General features: G+C 38.2%; 1 protein-coding gene across 3 annotated transcripts in view; it reads left to right on the top strand.

Annotated features, from left to right (window-relative positions):
- PTBP3 (polypyrimidine tract binding protein 3) overlaps positions 1-19,613 on the top strand; it is a 50,119-nt gene that overhangs the window by 17,723 nt on the left and 12,783 nt on the right. The window contains exons 3-7 of one of the 3 annotated variants that reach the window (XM_074166869.1): positions 5,237-5,312; positions 9,573-9,742; positions 10,623-10,769; positions 15,131-15,283; positions 18,189-18,299. In XM_074166869.1, coding sequence (XP_074022970.1) covers positions 5,288-5,312; positions 9,573-9,742; positions 10,623-10,769; positions 15,131-15,283; positions 18,189-18,299 — 606 coding nt within the window. In that variant the 5' untranslated portion in view covers positions 5,237-5,287. Of the gene's footprint in view, positions 1-5,236; positions 5,324-9,572; positions 9,743-10,622; positions 10,770-15,130; positions 15,284-18,188; positions 18,300-19,613 lie in introns of those variants that run through there. The other 2 variants (XM_074166868.1, XM_074166871.1) reach the window with 2 other exon arrangements.

Below are 19,613 nucleotides of genomic sequence, written 5' to 3'. Positions count from 1 at the left end.
GTAAAAGAAAATGGAAATGTTTGCTCTTCTCGTGACCCATAGCTTTTTGGAACAGAAATTCATTTGTTGCCATGTAGAATATTGAGGGAAAATGTACAAAACTTTAATTTATATGCAAGGAGAAAGGCACTTTTTGAAAGAATTGTTTTCCCTTAATATTAGGCATACTTCTTGTTGTTCTAGCCATCTCATAGTAGAAAGCTGTAATCCTGGTTGTTGACTTAAAAATAATCGCCTAGAAAAGTGACTAGCTGTATTCTAGGAAAACAAACAATACATATTTCAGATGAAATATAAATTTCTCTGAGACTACCCCATTTGTAATTAATTGAATTGTACTGAAGAACTTGGGGCTAGCAAGGAACAGAGAAGGAAAATACAGCAGTTGAAAGACTGGTGTGTGTGTGTTTTGTTTACATACAGCCTTTTTAAAAATTAAAAGGTGGTTTGATTCATTGAGTGATTCATTGTTACTGGATTCATTGGTTGCAGAAGTAATGCCGGATTATATACCTGCCACAGTTTTGACAAACAGACATGTTCTGGAGAAATATTTTAGAGTACCAGATTTACCCTCCTGTTTCCAACTATACGTGACTCACAAAAACTTTAGAAACCTAAAATTGTTGACTTTCAGATGTTTGCTATACCTTTATGCCATGGGTGCAGCTGTTTTCTTATAGTTGAGTTGCAGAATCATTAACATATATTACTAGCAGAAATTAAAAAATCATAGAACAGTTTAAGTCATTTCAGGAAAGGCATCTGTTGCTGTAATCTGAAGTTGTGTAATGTGCCTTATTTAGTCAGGAAAATTGGCCATGGTAGGTACAGGAGAATAGTTTGTTTCATTAACTTATCATTGAGGGCTACGCTTTGTAGAGGCCCCTTACTAGACTGGTTACTCATCACTATAAATTTTACCTGTTTTTAAAGAAGTGTCCAAAATCAAATTATGCTTTCCAAACAACTGATTTCTAATTCCTGCTCAATAGAAAAGAATGAACTTGAACTAGCTGTAAGGTGCTCTAGTGCTCTTACCTTACCTATCACCACTTAATGATCCCAAACAAATGCAAAAATGTTGTTGTGAATTAGAAGAGGTGGAAAGTCTTATGGCTTAAGAAAAAGCAGCCTTAACATATTAGGTGATCATTCATGTGTTTGGAATGATGGGATGAGCAAGGGAACAGAGGAGCGTGTTCCACCCCTGGGCTGGCAGCTGTCTTTGTTTTTAACCTGTTTACAGGTCTGAAAGAAGGCATGTTCACTGTGTAATTGGTACAGTCCTTCTGACACTCAGACAGAACTATGGGGCTGCTTTCTGTGAGTGAGGCTTTGTGCTGGAGGAGGTGTTTATCAGTGAAGGGTTAGGCATCCGTGCCTGCCTTGTCACCTTTGCCTGCGAGGCCTCGCCATGAACGGGCACCAGCAGCTTGGTTCAGGTTGGGTAACCATCTCATCTCGGACAGTTGTGCTGTGAAAACTGAAGCAGCAGCAATGGCATAAGGGCAGTGGAAGCTGACATTCCTGCTGAAAGAAATCCTTGTTGAGGGTCTATAAACTGCAGGCGAGGAAGGATGTCAGGGTGGCTTTGCAGGCAGTATTTGACTGCTCTGACTGTTTCTGAGCTAGACTTAAACAGTGAATAACCAAGGAGCCAACCGAAAACTTGTATACAGAGAGAAACTAGGGGTATGGTAGGACTCTGTAGAAAGATTCAGTAAGAATTTTGTAACACACTACCTAGGCTACACTAACTTGTTGTGTCGACTTTTTCAGCACTAAAGGTCTTGCCAGCCCTTTTTCCAGAGCAGTCTGTGGTAGATCTTTGTCACCACATTAAGTGCTTCATGTCACAAAGTATTTCAAAAATATCTCTTGCAGCTCTATTTGGGAAAAGGAGGAGATTGGTCAAATGGGCTTCATGAACTTGACTTCTGACATTTCTTTGTAGATTCTATGAATAGGGTTGGGAAAACACTGATGAAGTAAATGTCATCTCCTTACTAATCAAGAATATCCCCAACACATGCACATCCCCAACATATGCATTCATATGGTGATTGAATGATGTATCAGTGCGGGTACAGGCATGTGTCATGACTGAAGGTTGTAATTTTGTGGTATCATTTTTCCCCTGTTGAAGCAGGTTTAGTCCCCCATCCTGGAGCAGTAATTCTGTGCTGCAGTGAGCTACAGCTTCATCTGTATGGATGGAGGACACTTCTACAGAGAGTTGTAATACAGATCACTGCAGCCATCTGAATTGTGTGTGTGTCTTTTTAACATGTAATTGCTTCATGGGTTTACAGCACAATCCCACAAGCAGTATTATTACTGGATGAAACTGTAGTGAGGGGTGGCCTAGAGAGGATGAATGCTTCTTGAGAAGGTTACATACATTTTCTTTTGGAATATGCTAGAACTTGTTCTGAGAAAGATGATCACTCCTATTATGGTTGATTTATAGACTTTCAGTACTATCTGTGATAGTAAGTTCTGGTCTTTGCAATTTGTTTTTAAGATCTATCTTCTCATCATGGTGTTCTGTTCTAAATCCTCACAGGTAGTTAATATTTTCTTTGGTATCCTCTAGGAACTTTTCCTGGAAATGAGGATCAAATTTATCAGTTGCATTTTCATGTGCCAAACATACAAATATTGATGCAAGCAATACAATTTAAGTTGAAAACTAATCATTTGTTGTTGTAAATTATAAATTCCACGAGATATGAATGTCTAACAGTGCATAACTTACAGATTTTTCTAATTTGTAAACTAATACGTAGACAACTTATACTAATTTGTAAAAATCTTGCCATTACACATTTTCCTAACTTCTGCATAAACTATAAGTACGTAGTGCAGAAACCAGAATCTACTATTTTGACAAGCTAAGATGCTTATTTGAATCCTGAGTGGAATCAACTAAGACAGCTTTTAAAAGTGGAAGACGACAGAAAATTATTTTTTTTCTGAAAAAAACTGTTGTGGTTTTTTTATATGAGTGCATAGAAAATTAAATACGAAACTGTGAGAATACATATTAAGTCCTTGAATTTAACTACCTGTCAAAGTAATAGATGTATTTGGGGCCAGGGTTCATAATAAAACCACAAAATAACTATAAGCTTCTCAAAAAAGGCACCTGCTGCCAGAGTCTCGTGTGCTGAAACACCAAGTTTTTTCACAGTCTTCTTGAAAAATGCAGAGATTTCTTCTGTTGAATAAAGGCTAAGTTAAAAAACAAGCTAAAAGCCCCCACTACTGGAGTTACAGCACTAGTGAGGGTTTTTCTGCCCACTTGAAAATAGAAGGAAGGGTTGGCTTATTAAAAACCATTCTTAACATTTACTACCAATTACTAGCTGCACATAGTGCTACTTTTGTTTAATTAGCAGGATTTGCATTTTACAATCAAAATATGTCCTTTAGATGTTCAATACCTGGATGCTGGCATTCTCAAGGTACTTCCAATAATTAAAGATTAATACTGGGTTTGGATGTTAATTACATTGCAGTAGCCATCCAAATACAATGTGATATGTATCAGATATTTAGTAACCATTTCACTGACAAACTTTAATGAGATCAGTGTAAAATATGACCATCCAAAGAAGCGTAACTTGGGCTGTATGATGTATGGTATACTCTATCGCTCAGCTGAATAGGCTGCTCTTTACAGGAACCTGTATTTTTATTGCTGATGGATTTAATTGGTGGCAATTCAAAACGAATAGAATTGGAATTTCTTTAAAATACATTTTCTATATTTTTCATTTCTTTTAATGTAAAAATGATTTCTCAGAGTGTTTACCATAAGTAGACATTGCATTTAAATTTACTGTTAAGATGCAGTTTCATGGCTAACAGTAATAAATCTGTACTGCTGCCAGAGAGGAACGAACACAGTCATGTTTTCCTCTATCCCACACTTACAAGCAGCTAAATTTTGGTGAAAAGTCTTTTTCCAGCATCCTAACCTAGTCAGGGCCTTCTGTTGTGGATGACCATCCCAACACTGGGAAGCAGGAGGAACATATGGTTAATTGCAAGGATGAAAAGAACCAAACTGCTCCTTTCAGCACAGAGACAGCTTATAAACCAGTCCTTCATGAGCGGTACTTCCACAGCCTAGGTAAGCCAAGATGATGGCATGCTGCTGCCAAAGGGGTGCTTTCTTGGTCCTGTCTCCTCTTCAAGTATCCCTATCCCTTTCTTTGCGCTGGATCCTGGCACTTTTCAACCCCTCTTTCAGCTGATAAAGCAACTAACCTAACTCAGCAGGTTGGAGGATTGAGTCCCCTTATGGAAAATCTCTTGGGCACCAGAGCTGGTGCAAGTTAAGCAGCTGGCGATCACAAGCAGGTGAGAATACTGGGGCAAGGGCAATGGAAGTGGTGAGGTGCAGTTTGGATCAGCTTATTCCATCTTGTAGAACCACTCCCTTAGTCTCAACTTTCTCATGAAAATGCTTTTATGGAAGAGTGTGATGAAAGTTTCAGGAACCTTAACTGCCTTTCAGAGGTGTTGTGGTACTTTGTTTCTTGTTGGCATTTTGAAGCTGATGCTTGGCTGGCATACTGGAGCAGTCCTATGGAGTTAACAGACTTAACTGGCAGCTGGGGACTGATTTTATTTTTTTTTAATAACCTGTAGTGCTCAGACTCTTCTCTGTTAGTAATCAGAGCCTCAAATTGTCAGTATTCTTAAAGCAACACTTTGATTTTCAGTATTTTTTTTCTAAATATCCACCATCAAATTCTTAAGACAAGAATTACGTTTAAAAAAAAGTGCCATAGGTATATTTAAATATGCCTTGAGTTACTTTTGCTCACGGTCCAATGTGTCCAGTCACAAATGCTGATCTTATCTGTTTGTTTACTCGTATCTGGAAAAAATGTTGTATTGCAGACCCAGAGCCTGAAGCCAGCTCATTTCTTTTCATGAACATTTTTTATTCTTGATCTTTTAAAACATAAATTGTAGTAGGATAAATAATTAGAGAAGTAATAAGTGTAACACAGCTGAACTTGCTAACATCTTGAGACAGAACGAAAAGTGGTATGGTTGGCATTCTTTTCCTGAAAAGTAAGTTCACAGCAAAAGTGGGTAATGTGTATAGAAAGGGAGCATTCTTGGGAAGCAAAGAACTTCAGGAGCTGCTATGCTTTTATATCAAGCTCTTTCTCTGTAACAGCTTTTACTAGTAATATTGTCTTTTATTTTTCAGCGTGGACCTGACGAGCCTCTTTCTTCTGGTGTCAGCAACAGACCTTTTACCATGAGCAATTCCACTCCACCTACAGGTATATATAAAAAAAGATTTTTATCACAATTCTTCTTCAACAGTATGTTTTTTTCTCTGTTAATGTTTTTTTTTTTTTTTTTATTCTTTATTGTTACCATTAACAGCCTTACCAAGCCTGAACTGTAATCTGACTCCAACAGTAGAGTCACTGGAGTCTATCCAATTCAGTGACAGTATTGATAACCTCCAAAACTGACTAGTTAAAATGGGCAAAAAATATCTATTTTCTATAACCATGACCAAGCCAGTAGCCTTCTGTACAGAATCTCATGTGCCTACTCATTTTTCCTGTGGTTGTGCATTTGAAAGGAATTTGTTTTGAAGTATTTCAAGACTGTCAGGATTACAGAAATGGAAGATGAATATCCTATGTCAATCTCAGTTTGGTGGAATACAGGGCACATTGTATGGATTTGTGACAAAGAGTTAAGCTGATTCCCTCAGGTGTTCTTGTTCCTGCTTTCTACTCTACTTCCAGAACTTCTTGACAGCAGCACAGACAATCCTGTGATTTGTTTTCAGATGCTTACCTGCCAGTTCTTGTCCCCAGACAATCTCTTTGTGGGTTGAGATGGATGGTAGTGTTTTTGCAGGGAAGAAGTAGGTCAGATGTTTTCTTGATCTGGTTCACTACATGTCTGCACAGATTGTTCTTCAGCAGAGTGGTTTTTTTGGGAGATTGTGGGAAATTGGATACATAGATGCAGGGTAAGGAAACTGGGTCTGTTTAAGCATCGTGATGGCTCAATGTGAAACCACAACCATGTGTTCTTCTAACATGTTAAACTAGTACTATCATCCAAAGAAATTTATACTCTGCCCTACTCCACGTGTTGAGAAAGATGCAGAAAGTGTATTTGGTTACCTGTAGTTTTAGGTCAGGCAAAAAGTTGAAAGTGAGAGAAAGCTAGGAATGGTTCCTTTAGAGGTACTTTCACCTTAGGTGGGCTTGATGTATTATCTTACGCAGCCATGGGTCATTAACTTCAGAACATACATTAAGTAACTCATGAAATAGTTGCCTGTCAGCAGTTGTTTCCAAATAGTTGATTTTATAATGGGGCAAGGGACAGACCAGATGACTGTTTGGTAAGCATCTAAGTAAGACTTACTTGCTGTATTTCCAATAGGAAGAAGGAAGAGTGTGAGGAACTGACTTGAAGATTTTGCAGTTTGACTTCTTTGACTTGCGCATGTCAAAGGGTTCATAATTCTGCTAGTCGATTCAGTGTGATGTCTAGAGGCTTCTGCTTGGCTTGAAACAGGATAAGCTTATAACTCTAATTCAATAACTGGAATATATTTTTGGCCTGTGTAGATGGTATTTTTGTGAGACGAAACTATCTGGCAAGGGATATAAATTTGTATTGAGTTCAAGTGGCTTTTATTAATTACCAGTGCAACCACATCACATAGTGATGTCCAGGGTGTCTAAATGATATTAAACTTTAAAATAAGATAGACCTGTTTGTCTCCTAATAAATCCAAAAACCTCTCTAATTCTCATTGATAAGTCTATGCTTCATTTTGGGTTTATATAATCTCTACTGAGATGCTGCACTTTACTTGATACAACTGCTTCACCTGCAGCAGTTTTTACATCTGATGAGTCACATATCTAAAATACATTTTGAGTTTCTTGATCTGAGGCTACATGCTTGGAAAATACGTTTGTACCAGTCACAAATTATGATTGTAGTAAACTTTATTTTGTACCACCAGGCCCTAAATTTCACTTTGTTCATAAGACTTCTCTTACCTTTGTCTGTTTGAAAGCATTTTTTGCTTTCACCAATTGAGTGCAAAATTTAGAAGAGGTGATTGCCTTGGGCATGCATTAAAGAATTGGTCAAACAACTTTGAAATTTAGATGCCAGAAAAACCACATGATTATCACTCTGCATCAAAATTAGTATCAAACAATAGCTGAAGAAAGAAGCATGGTTTAAAAAATGCTGAGGTCTTTATATTTGGTGTGGAATGAGTGCTAGCTTTTATTGCTGATTTAGTGACTTTGCTGACATTCCACAAAACTTAATATAATTGCAACAGGAAAAGAGGACTTTAATAGCATTTTTAGGTCAGGTGTTGGTCACTGTTCAGAAGTCAGATCAACTAAAGCTAACATATGCTTGCTAGTGGGTAGCTAGGGAAAGAGGATGCACAGGCTGAAACTGTTCTGGTAGGCATCATCCCTTTTGGCTGAATGGGTGACCTGCAAACTCCTGTTAACACCCAGTGAAGATGCAGAGAGACAATGCTGTGCTTGCCACTTAACTCCATCTTGTCACTGCTGATAATGAGTCAGAACACAGAAGGTATTGCTTCTGTGAGTCTCTCATCTTAAACTAAAGGCAAAATTCCTTTTAGGTTTCATTTCTTGCTTTCTTTAGTCAAACAGTCCTTGATTTAGTAAAGTCAGGGACATCTTATCCATTTTGAACCTGTAAAGTAGATTTAACAGAATAGGTTGTTAGGCTTTAATAGTCATGGCTTTGTACTGACGTATGTTTAATGTTTCTGTTTGTCTTAAAGTCTCATCCCCTGACAGGTGTGCCACATGTTCATGTGTTTCAGAATGCTCACAGAGCACACGATGCCATTTAAAATTTCCTGATGGAAAAGTCAATGCATAACAGACTTTTCTGTTTTGCAGGTGAGGGAATTAAGTTAACTAGGCTTATGAGTGTGCCATGGTTGGGGCTTAGGTCTTCTAAATTATCATAGAATGGTTAGAGTTGGAAGGGACCTTAAAGATCATCGAGTTCCATCTCCCCTGCCATGGGCAGGGACACCTCCACTAGAGCAGGTTGCTCAAAGCTCCATCCAGCCTGACCTTGAACACCTCCAGGGATGGGGCATCCACAACTTCCCTGGGAAACCTGTTCTAGTGTCTCACCACCCTCACAGTAAAGAATTTCCTCCTAATATCTAATCTAAATCTCCCCTCTTCCAATTTAAAACCATTACCCCTTGTCCTGTCACTACACTTCCTGACTAAGAGTCCCTCTATGGCTCGCCTGTAGGCTCCCTTCAGATATTGGAAGGCTGGTTGGAGTTTTACAGACTTCCACTATTAAAAAAAAAAAACCCCTGTAAAGATTTTTAGATTTTTATACAGGATGACTTGTGTGAACTGCATCTCAGCCTTAGACTGTACTCAAAACCTACAGCAAAATCTGAAATTACTTACTAAGCTCATAGAGATATTTTTTAAGAATCTTGCGTGATTCTCCTTGGACGGCTAAATGAACAGGGCTATCTGACTTGTTGGAGTGAAGCTGTTTGTGGCATATAAGTAAAAAAAGAATGCTGTTTCTTCCTTTAAATGAAGTGGTATGCAGTTAGACTTCGATACAATTTCCATCAAATATGCTGTCTTTCCTCTTGGTTTAGGATATTTTTTTTCACCAAGTCTCATGAGCCTCTGTAGCTTGCTTTAGGAGAATCCCTTAATGGCATCTCTAGTTTAGCTAATGAATTTCATTTTTACAACTTTAAGTTATTACTCCATTGTGATAGCTTCTAGAACAATATGCCTGTTCCAGATGTGGCATTCTGCTTAAAAGTGCTCTCAAGGACCTCAAGTCATCTCCTTGAAATGTAACCATTGGCCAGTCACCTGTTACAGGATCCAAATAGGCATATGTTAAAAAAAAGGGCAGTTTTCCAAGGTGGAAGACTTTAGGATCTGTACAGATTTCATGCCTCACTGCTGTCTGTCCTTTTCAAAGACATTTTACAACTTACAATCATATGGGACAGCAGGCTTTCTTTAATAAAATAAAAACTTATTTGAGGTAGCAACTGAACCTAATTAAGAAACATACCATGCAGGAAGTTAAGTTAGTAATAAAAAAAATGAGTATATTACCTTCCAATTACTAATTGCTCTTATTCTGTGTAATTAGCATCTTGTTAATATATTACACGGGCATTTGGGAAGAAGTTATTGGCCTCTCTGCGCTAAGACTTAAAAAAAAAAATCACCACACAAGAAAATAAACAAACAAACTCAAACCAAAGTAAAACAAACACACCACGCATTCCTCTTACAGTGGAGACTTGGAACAGCTGAAGGGGTCTTCTTAAACTGTCCTTTGGTTATATATCAACTGTCCTTTCTTAGGATTCAAAGAGCTATAGATAAGTCAATGGCAGTCCTGAGACACCAGTTTATCTCCCTTAGGTTTTGGTAAGTATGCTGTGCAATGTTTGTCTTGTTTGCTTGAACATCCCCCTCCCTAAAATATTTTAGATAATGAGAATAAAAAGAAGAATTTTAAAAGAGACAGATCGCCATGTTCCCCTTCACGTGTTCTTCATCTTCGTCAAATTCCAAGTGATGTTACTGAAGCAGAAGTCATTTCATTAGGCCTCCCTTTTGGCAAAGTAACCAACCTCTTGATGCTAAAAGGAAAAAGTCAGGTATGTTATTTTCAGTGTTTCAATTATAAGAGCAAGGCTGAAGATGTTCATGTTATGACCCTTTCAGTATTACCTTTGGCTGAAGTGATTGCAACAATGCCTAAATATTTCATTGATAGCTCAAGATTTTCATATTTTCAAATGTGAAATGATGTCTTGATATTTATTTTAAGTTTATAATATACTTTTGGATTAAATAATGATCTGGTAACTTGTTAGTAAGGTTGCTAAACACCTTATGTAAGGATATATAGATGATAAAGAATTACATTGACTGTTGATGGTGTCATATGTCTTGAAATAACCTGCCTGATTCAATAATTAACGTGTATGTTATTTTTTTAATGTGAAAAAAATTGCTTAGGTTTTCTTTTAAATCTTTTTAGATGCGACGAGGTAGTTCACATCATGAATAAACACTGAAATCCTATGAAGTCATAGATATTAATTCAAAAATTGTCTAGAGCACTGAGCTGGGTTAATATAATACACAAACTGATAGATGTTTAGTGTCCTGATTCCTACTTTTTCAATCACTTTGTGTATCTGCTACCTAGGTAAAAGCGTATGGATTCAGGAATCTAATAAATTAGCAGTGTGGTATTTTTAGCAGCATTGCTTCCCATGTGTTGGACTTATTTCACTTCTTCTTTAATGACTTACTGTACTTATAATGTAAAACCTTTTAAGAAAATGCACAAATCAAATCAAACGTCCCCATAAACAGGCACACACAAATGCATTTTAATGCTGAGCAAATCAGTACTGGACTTTCATATGATCTCTTTCTTGTGAGAGTGGAACTGGGAATAAATGGTGCTTCGATGCTTTGTTCTCTCCTGTAAACAAAACACTAAAAACTGCTATGTATTGGTTGCAGGCATTTTTGGAAATGGCTTCTGAAGAAGCTGCTGTTAGTATGGTGAACTACTATACCCATGCTGCACCTCACCTCCGCCATCAGCCTGTTTATATTCAGTATTCCAATCACAGAGAACTTAAGACTGACAATCTACCTAATCAGGCTGTAAGTATAATATTTTCATTTAACAGGATAGAATTGCACATGAGTTGCCTGCTGGTTTTTCAATGGGATAAAGTTAATTTTCTTCATAGTAGCTTGCGACACTTACATAGCATCACTTTTCTGCTTTTCACACTGTCCAGCCAGTGTGAGCACATGAGAAGTTGGGAGGGGGCACAGCCGGGACAGCTGACCCCAGCTAAGCAAACAGATATCCCACACCATGTGGCTTTGTGCTCAGTAATGAAAGCCGGGGGAAGAAGGAAGAAGGTGGGATGTTCAAAGTTACAGCATCTTTCTTCCCAAGTAACTGTTATGCATGATGAAGCCCTACTTTCCTGGAAATAGTGAAACACCTGCCTGCCAATGGCAAGTAGTAAAGAAACTCCTTGTTTTGCCTTGCTTGCACACGCAGCTTTTGCTTTACCTATTAAACTGTCTGTACCTCAGCCCACGAGTTTTCTCACTTTTACCCTTCTGATTCTCTCCTCCATCCTGCTGGGGAGAAGTGACCAAGCAGCTGTGTGGCACTTCGCTGCCTACCAGGGTTAAACCACAACACTGGTAATTAAATGGACTACTTTCTACTACACCAATAGTCAAATTCTGATAGATATTATTTCTGTTAGTTGTTATCTAGGCAGTAACTTCTTTCAGACAGGGACTTCTCAATGTCTGTAAAATAACTGTAGAGGAGCTCAAGCTCAAGAATGGTTCATCCTGATGAGCAGAAAATCAAGTGAAGGTGGCAGGAGGACTGCTTGGATGAACAAGGAGCTCCTGACTGAACTAAAACATAAAAAAAAAAAAAAAAAAGGCATAGAAAAAGTAGAATCATGGATAGGTGACCCAGGAGGAATATCGAACATTATCTGAACTTGCAGGGATGTGGTTTGGAAAGTCAAAGCCCACATGGAGTTGGCTCTAGCAAGGGAACAGCAACAAGAAAGGCTCTTCAAAGTGTATCAGCAGTAGGACCTTGGGCATGTGGACGTTGGACATGTACAAGGCTGAAATACGGGATGCCTTCTCCTCAGCCTTCAGTCTTGCCCTTGAGAATACCAAGTAACTGAGAACAGTGGGAATTTCTTGATGAAGGAAGTAGAGAAGAATCTCATTAGGGAACATTTAAACAAACTGGATAAACAAGTGGATAAAAAGTCTGTGGCGACAGTTAAATGCTGTTGTGAGTGCTGAGGGAGCTGGCTGATGTCATTGCAAGGCCACTCTTACAATCTTGGAAAGGTCATGGCAATTGGAGGACGTTCATGAGGACTAGAAGTGAGCAAATCTCTCCTGACTCAAGGAATAGAAAGAAGGAGGATCCAGGGAACTACTGGCTGATCAGCCTTTCCTCGGCCCTGAGAGGGTAATGGAGCAACTAATCCTGGAAACCGTTTCTGAATATTCTAAGGACAAGAAGGTGGTTGGGAAAAGTCATCCTGGGTTTTTGAAAAGCAAGTAATGCCTGACCAATGTGATAGCCTTCTACGGTGAGGTGACTGGTTTGGTGGGTGAGAGGAGAGCAGTGAATGGTGTTTATCTTGACTTTGATATGACTTTCAACATTGTTTCCTGTAACATCCCAATAAACAAACGGATTAAATAGAATCTAGATAGGTGAACTGTGAGGTGATCTGAAAGGCTAAAATGGTTGTTACTGGTGGCATGAAGTCCAGCTGGGGACCCATCGCTAGTGTAGTAACCTAGGGGTTGATACTGTATCCAATGCTGTTTAACATCTTCATTAATGTCTAGCATGATGGGATGGGGAACATCCTCAGCAAGTTTGCTGACAACACAGAACTGAGAGGAGTAGTTGAGACCCCAGATGGTCTCATCAGAGACCTCATCATGTATCCCTCATCAGAGGGATCTTTAAAAGCTGGAGAAATGGACTGACAGGAGGAACCTTGTTAAGCTCAACAAAGAGAAATGCCAACTCCTGCACCAGAGGCGGAGTAACCCCAGGTACCACAGTACACTGGGGCCAACCAGCTGGAAAGCAGCTTGGCAGAGAAGGATCTGGGGGCCCTGGGGGGCAACATGCCCTTGCACCAAAGAAGGCCAGCAACCTCCTGGGCTGCAGAAGGCAGAGCATTGCTGGCAGACTGAGGGAGGTGACCTTCCCTTCTTCTCAACACTGATGAGACACATCTGGAACACTGTGTCCGGTCCTGGGCTCCTCAGTATAGGAGAGTCAGACATGGGAATGGGTTGCTCTGGGAGGTTTTAGAGTCTCCATCCTCAGATATCTTAAAAACCTGACTGGAAATGGTCCTAAGCAGCCTGCTGTAAATGACACAGCTATCTTAGAAATACTTGCTTACAGTATGTTTTGAATGAACTTTTGCCATTTCTAAGTTTTAGCATTAGGTAACAGCTCTGAATAGCTTCAGAATATGAAGAAAATACCATGTCTTCTCCAGTAAATCCTTTCTCTGATTCTTTTTCCCCCTGTTACTGTGTCCATAATATAGTAGCAAGAATACCACAAAACCACAACACTTCAGTTTTGTATGTTAAGGTTAATTGCTAATCGTAGGTCTGTAGATGCTATCTGAGGAACACGTGGAAGAGCAAACCCAGCTATCATGATGATCCACTTTCTGCCCCAAAAGCAGCTCTTTTGAAGCTTTTTACTTTATCAGATATGGATGTTATTGTGAGAGGTCATGTAACCAGCTTTTGTAAGGTTTATATTGTTGGCACTGTTCCAAGGCCTTGCCACACTCAGGAAAAGAAAGTCATCTTGAAGATGTTCAGGCTGATTCGTAATAGAGTTGGGGTTTTTTTAATGTCAACTATTTATTCTAAGAACCCTACATCCAGTAAATGGATACTTTCCCTGATAAAACATCAGTTTTATGTGTAACTTCATGCCAAACACCAGAACTAATTTCTTCCTTGTATTTTTTTAAGTACTAAAAATTAAATTCTTAAGAATAAGAATTGAACATTGTAGATAAGTGGTTTAAATCCTCATCTCTAAAGAAGGAAATACCCTTTGCACAGCAAGATCAAAGTATACAAATCATCATACTGTAGTTGAAATCCATTTGGATTTTTGGATTCCTGATGAATTACAGTTGACCTCCCATTTAGATACGTAAATTACATACTGTGATGTGTATATCACAATTTTGGTTTCTGTAAGAATATTGCAAGTAGTGACTGTGGCAAAAATTGGTGCTCATTTTTAATTTGTGCTGACACAAAAGTCACTGAAATCTTGCAATCTGATAAATGTTATTTGTCTCTTTCCTCATCCAAGATCGCTGGATTGGATCTGCAGAAACAAATAAATAAAATAACAAGACTTTTTAAAGGATGTGGTGTATGTAACAGCCCCAGGAGAACTGTAGTCGTGTTTGCAAATTAAACTCCTTCTATCTGTTTTTCACAGTATTTTCAACTCGGTGCATGACACTTGCTTTTTCTTTTTATAAAAGCAACATCATCTACTTTTTAATTATTTAATTTTTTTCCACTTATGACTCTTCCATTTGAGTTTTATTTAAATTTTAGAGACCGTAGCATAGCAGCTGAACACTATGTTACTGACCTAATGTCTGGGCTTAAGCCTGAAGTACAGACTATTTTGCAGGGTAACATGTTTCTGAAACTAGGTAACATCTGTACCATGTGCCATGTTTAGACTGTCTTCCAAGGAAATAGTGTTTCTGGGACATGGCTTCAGGTCACAACAGTACAGTTGGAAAGCAACATCTCTCCATAGTGGTCTCAGAGGTAGTCTGAAGACCTTTTTGAGGAAAGCCCATCAAAAACAAGCATAGAGGCTTCCGAAGTCCCAGTGAGGCAGTTTGAGGAGTGAGATTTAAAGGTGGGTTTGTGGGGTTTTTTTGTGGGTAGATAGCTTGGCTCAGAAAAAAGAGCAGGGTATGCATCCTTAAGCTTACCCCCAGCAAAACTTAGTTTCTGAAGAGAATGAAATCCTAATAAAGCAGGGCAAATAGGTTTTGGTACACTGACTGGTTGTTAGTCTATTACAATATTGTCATCAAATTGATTTGCTGGAAAATCTCTAGAATGGCAAAAGCTTACTGAATCAAAGCAAAATTGTGTCTATATGGCATTGCAAAATAGTAACAATTTAATTAAAAGAGAAAGTCATACTTCTGTGAAAGTATGATCTGACTTCTTTTAGGGGAGAGGGAAAGGAAGGAAGAGGTATGATTTACCTATTACCATGGGATTTGAATCGATAATCAGGTAAAGGGAATATATTTTTTAAAAGTTGCGTTTCAAGTACATTTTACATGCTTTTCTTTGTAAGAGAACTTTTTTTAGATGTGAATAATTTGTATGTGTTAATTGTGGTCTCTGCTGTGGCATGATTTCAGAGAGTCCAAGCTGCGTTGCAAGCTGTGAATGCTATGCAGTCCGGAAACCTGGCTCTTACTGCTGACGGTGAACTCCTTCCAGGTCAAGGTTCTGTTCTTCGAATCATTGTTGAAAATCTTTTCTACCCTGTCACTTTAGAAGTGCTGTATCAGGTAATGAGGATTGCTAAAAAAAATCTATTCCACTGTAAATCCATCAACTTTTTACTTTTTACTTTTTTTTTCTTTTTTTTTAAAGTACCTGTGGATCCTTAATCATTTGAATGAGGGCTGTCACTTTAAAGTGATTTGTTGCAATTCAGGAATCTAGGCTTGAATCAGTTTTGCACAAAAAGATTAAGAGTAAACAGAGCTGCTGTACTCAGATTTTCATGTTGTCTTTCTTTTTTTTTAGTTCTTTTTTAGTTTTTTTAGGGTTTTTTTTGTTTTTAGTCTTTCATTTTTTTTAGTTTGGTTTCTGTGGAAGCAGCAACAAACTTGAAGTGTTACTTCTAGTGTACGCCCACATGACAAACTAGTGAAATACTGATTGTTATGAAATCGTGGACCAATATTTTAGCACTCTCCATACTGAGCAAGTTTTGTAGTCTGCATTATATTTTAGGGTTTTGTATTCATTTTTATAATATGATGCAAATGATGTAATATACAAGGATAGTTGCTTGGACAAATGTTTTTGATTGTTCATCAACTGTTACAATGCCATTTACTTTATAACCCACCACTATTCCAAGCTTTCAGAGTTAGTTATGAAAGACCAATAAATCCTGCTAGGTGGTTGTGCTGTGCTGTTGAGAACTATAAATCTTAAAATCAATAACTTCACAAGACTCTTTGTGCCTGAAAGATTTGTTGATACTTTTTTCCAGATATTGCAACGGGTTTCATACTTTAAGCTTTTGTAATTACTAGTAAATTTGTGCAGTAAAGACATACCCTGAATATGAGTTTCTTAAATTAATGTGATTTAAAATAATTGGGAAGTTTTCACAAAAACCTACAGTCCTGGAAGAAGATTTTTGCTGCTCCACTAGCATCTCAAACAATAGTTGATTGTTACCAATGCTTTATCCTCTTACCCTTTAATATATCCTCTTCCTCAGTATCTCCCCCTTTGATACTGATTAACAAGTATACTAGTTGTCACTTCAATGTAGCAATTTGCCTGATCTAAACTTTTGTTTATATATGAGTATTGTTCACTCATCATTGAGCTTGTGCAAATACTATGTCAACTGTTTAGGATTATTAGTGCACTCAGAATAAGAGGACAAGCATCTGTGGTTATGGGAGTTGTACTAGTTTAATAGTGCAACAGCAACTCCTGGATCTAACCTTGTGTGGATTTTTTGTTTGTTTGGTTGGGTGTTTTGTTTTTTACTAAGCAGACAGTGGAACAGGTCATTCATGTTAATTTACTTTGATTAATGTATACTTCAGTGCAGCAGAACTATATTTTCAGTCTTGGAATTGGCCTCACCTACTTTTGCAATAGGTCTAGAAAATTAAGCAATATTTGAAAAGGGATCTTAATTGGAGTTCTTAACAGGGGGCCATCTCCTCTAATTAAAGTAGTACTTTATGCCTGATAGATACAATGTAACATTACTTTCTAAGTGTGGTAAGGGTAATGGAAATTAAAATTTTCACTGATAAGTATAGCATCATATGGAACACTAGTAGGCAAGTTGTCATCCAAAACTTTGATTGTATTTTGTAAGTTATAACTGCTTGTCAAGAAAACAAACACTTTTTTTTTACCACAGTTCACCTTAAAATATTTATTATGAGAAACAGAATATTCGGTGTTGTCTTGGCAGAAACTAAATTGATATATACTGTGGGTTTCAGGTTTAAAACCAAACAGAAGTACATTTAATTTCATTATCTTGAAAAACTCTATTTAGTCTTGTGGATAAACATGGAAAACCACACATTCAGAAGCTGCATTTAGGCCTTTCTTAAGGGGAAGTGCATTATGAAGAGGAACTCACTGGCTTATTTTAAATTGCTGTGAAAAAGGTTTTTGTTCTGTCTTCTACCACAAAATAATGACTGCAGCCTAAAAACCTTGTTTCTGAGAGATTGAGAAACTGGGCATGAAGGGCTAGGTCAGTGTGTCTTGTATCCTTGATTCTAGGCCTAATAGGCTAGCCAAAGATGCTTGTCCCCATCTCTGGCCTTTCTTTCCAGTCCAGGCTCAATAGTTGTCTGCAGGCAGGATTCTACTTTCCTGACTTTGCGTCGATTCTAACAGTTTGTTCTAAAACTGTTAGTACTTCCCCCCAAATCATCTTTCCTCTTCCACTGTTAATTTGGACATAGTTTTTCTGCACTTTGATCGTAAGTCATAGCTATACTTTTGTCCTGTTTTTTTGTAGCTTTGCTTTTGTATAGACACCTTGATGTAGCAGACACTCTCATTTTGAGTGTATATATATTTAATTTCAGTCTTTTAAAATTTTTCTGCAATGCTTGCATTTGCAATAGATCAAATACCGTTCAATTGTAAATTAGAGTGGTAGGTCCAAAAGCAGGTCTTTGTCTTGCTTTTTTCCTTCTTTGTCTTCTAACTTTGACAGTAGGTCTTCATAATGAATTTGCATGCACATCAACTATTTAAGAAATTTTTTTCATAGAAAATTTGCAGAATTTGTGTGAAGTACGGAATGTAAAGTTGGGTACCTGGAAAGGCAGTTTGCAGTTCCCATCTCAACTGACTTGTGAAAGTCCATTTCTCAAACTTCAACTTTGATTATCCATAGTTCCTCTGCAGACATTGGACAAATGCCTGTTCAGGCTGGCCTTCCCTGCTCTTTGTTGAACAGTCATTGATAAATCTTTAAGGAAATTTTGTCCTTCTCCATCTTTTGTAGCCTCTTTTTAAATCATTTTTTTAACCTGGAACAAAATCCTGAATTCACTCAATTTTTGTTCAGCTCTCACAAAAGAAATAATTTTCAGAAATTTATATGAAGTATTAAATGTTTTTAATAGCTAGTTTTTAGTGTGCATGAATTATTGATTGTTTCTAAAAGTCTGTGGTTTTCCTTCTCAGGTTTTCTCTAAATTTGGATCTGTTTTGAAGATTGTCATCTTCACTAAGAACAATCAGTTCCAAGCTTTGCTCCAGTATGCTGATCCAATGAATGCATTTTATGCCAAAATGGTAAGTGTAGTGTGTTCAGCTTATTAATTTATTTTCCTGTTTTGTTGGTTCCCTGCCCCCCTCCATCTCCCAACTAAATGGGGAACATTAGCTTGATCATTAACTTTGTAACTTCTCATCATTCTAACATTCCTGTTGTACATGAGTAACTTTGACATCCCTCATTGCTAAAGAGGATAGCACTCTATCATCAACTGCAAACATAGTTATATAGCACACACCCCAAGACCTGCATGAGTCTACCAAAACAAAAATCAGAGCTGTCAGTAGCCATAAGTGAAGGTAACTGTAGTTGACCAAAAAGTCTTTTGCCTTTCAAACTAAATGGAGTATTTTTAGTGAGGTTCAATACTAGTAGTTTAGTTAAATGCCCAGAGATTAGATGAATGTTACGTTTCACTTGTTTGAATTTCAGTGAGAAATTTACAGTAATCAATGTTTTCACCTTAAACTTCTTAATTTCAGATGAGCTATACCCTGATTTTTAAAATGCACATTCTCAGTAATGAAGAAAAGTTCACCTACTTTATGTATATTTTCTGTGGTGGGTTAACCTTGGGTGGCTGCCAGACACCCACCAAGCTGCTCTCACTCCCCTTCCTCAGCAGGCAGGGGAAGAAATTGAGATGAAAAACTTCATGGGTCGAGATAAAGATATGGAGATTACTCACCAATTACACTCACATGCATAACAGACTCAACTTAGAGAAGATTGATTTAATTTATTGCCAATTAAAAATAGAGTAGAATAGTAAGGAATAAAACCAAAAGTAAAACCACCATCCCCTCACTCTTATCCCTTCTTCCCGGGCTCAGCTTCACTCCCAACCCTTCCGCCTCCTCCCCCCCGAGCAGCACAGGGAGATAGGGAATGGGGGTTGTGGTCAGTCCATAACACTTTGTCTCTGCCGCTCCTTTTTCCTCACACTGGCCCCCTGCTCCAGCGTGGGTCCTCCCCATGGAATACTGTCTGTCACAAACTGCTCCAATGTATGTCCTTCCCAGGGGCTGCAGTGTGGATATCTTTCTCCACTGTGGAGCTCCATGGGCTGCAGGGGGTCAATCTGCATCACCATGATCTTCTCCAGGGGAATCTCTGTTCTAGCACCTGGACTGCCTCCTCTTCCCTCCCCTTCTCTGACCTTGGTATCTGCAGGGTTGTTTTTCTCACATTTTTCTCACTCCTCCCTCTCCCAGTTGTTGCACAGTGTTTTCTACCCTTTCTTAAACATATTATCACAGAGGCGCCACCAGTGTTCTGATTGTTATGATTGCTTTGGGCAGTGGCAGATCTGTTTTGGAGCCAGCTGGAAT

The sequence above is a fragment of the Numenius arquata genome, chromosome Z, assembly GCF_964106895.1.
Source record: "Numenius arquata chromosome Z, bNumArq3.hap1.1, whole genome shotgun sequence".
NCBI classification, from domain to species: domain Eukaryota; kingdom Metazoa; phylum Chordata; class Aves; order Charadriiformes; family Scolopacidae; genus Numenius; species Numenius arquata.
Note: the sequence above shows the minus strand (reverse complement) of the source record. Positions and strands in the feature narration are given on the sequence as shown.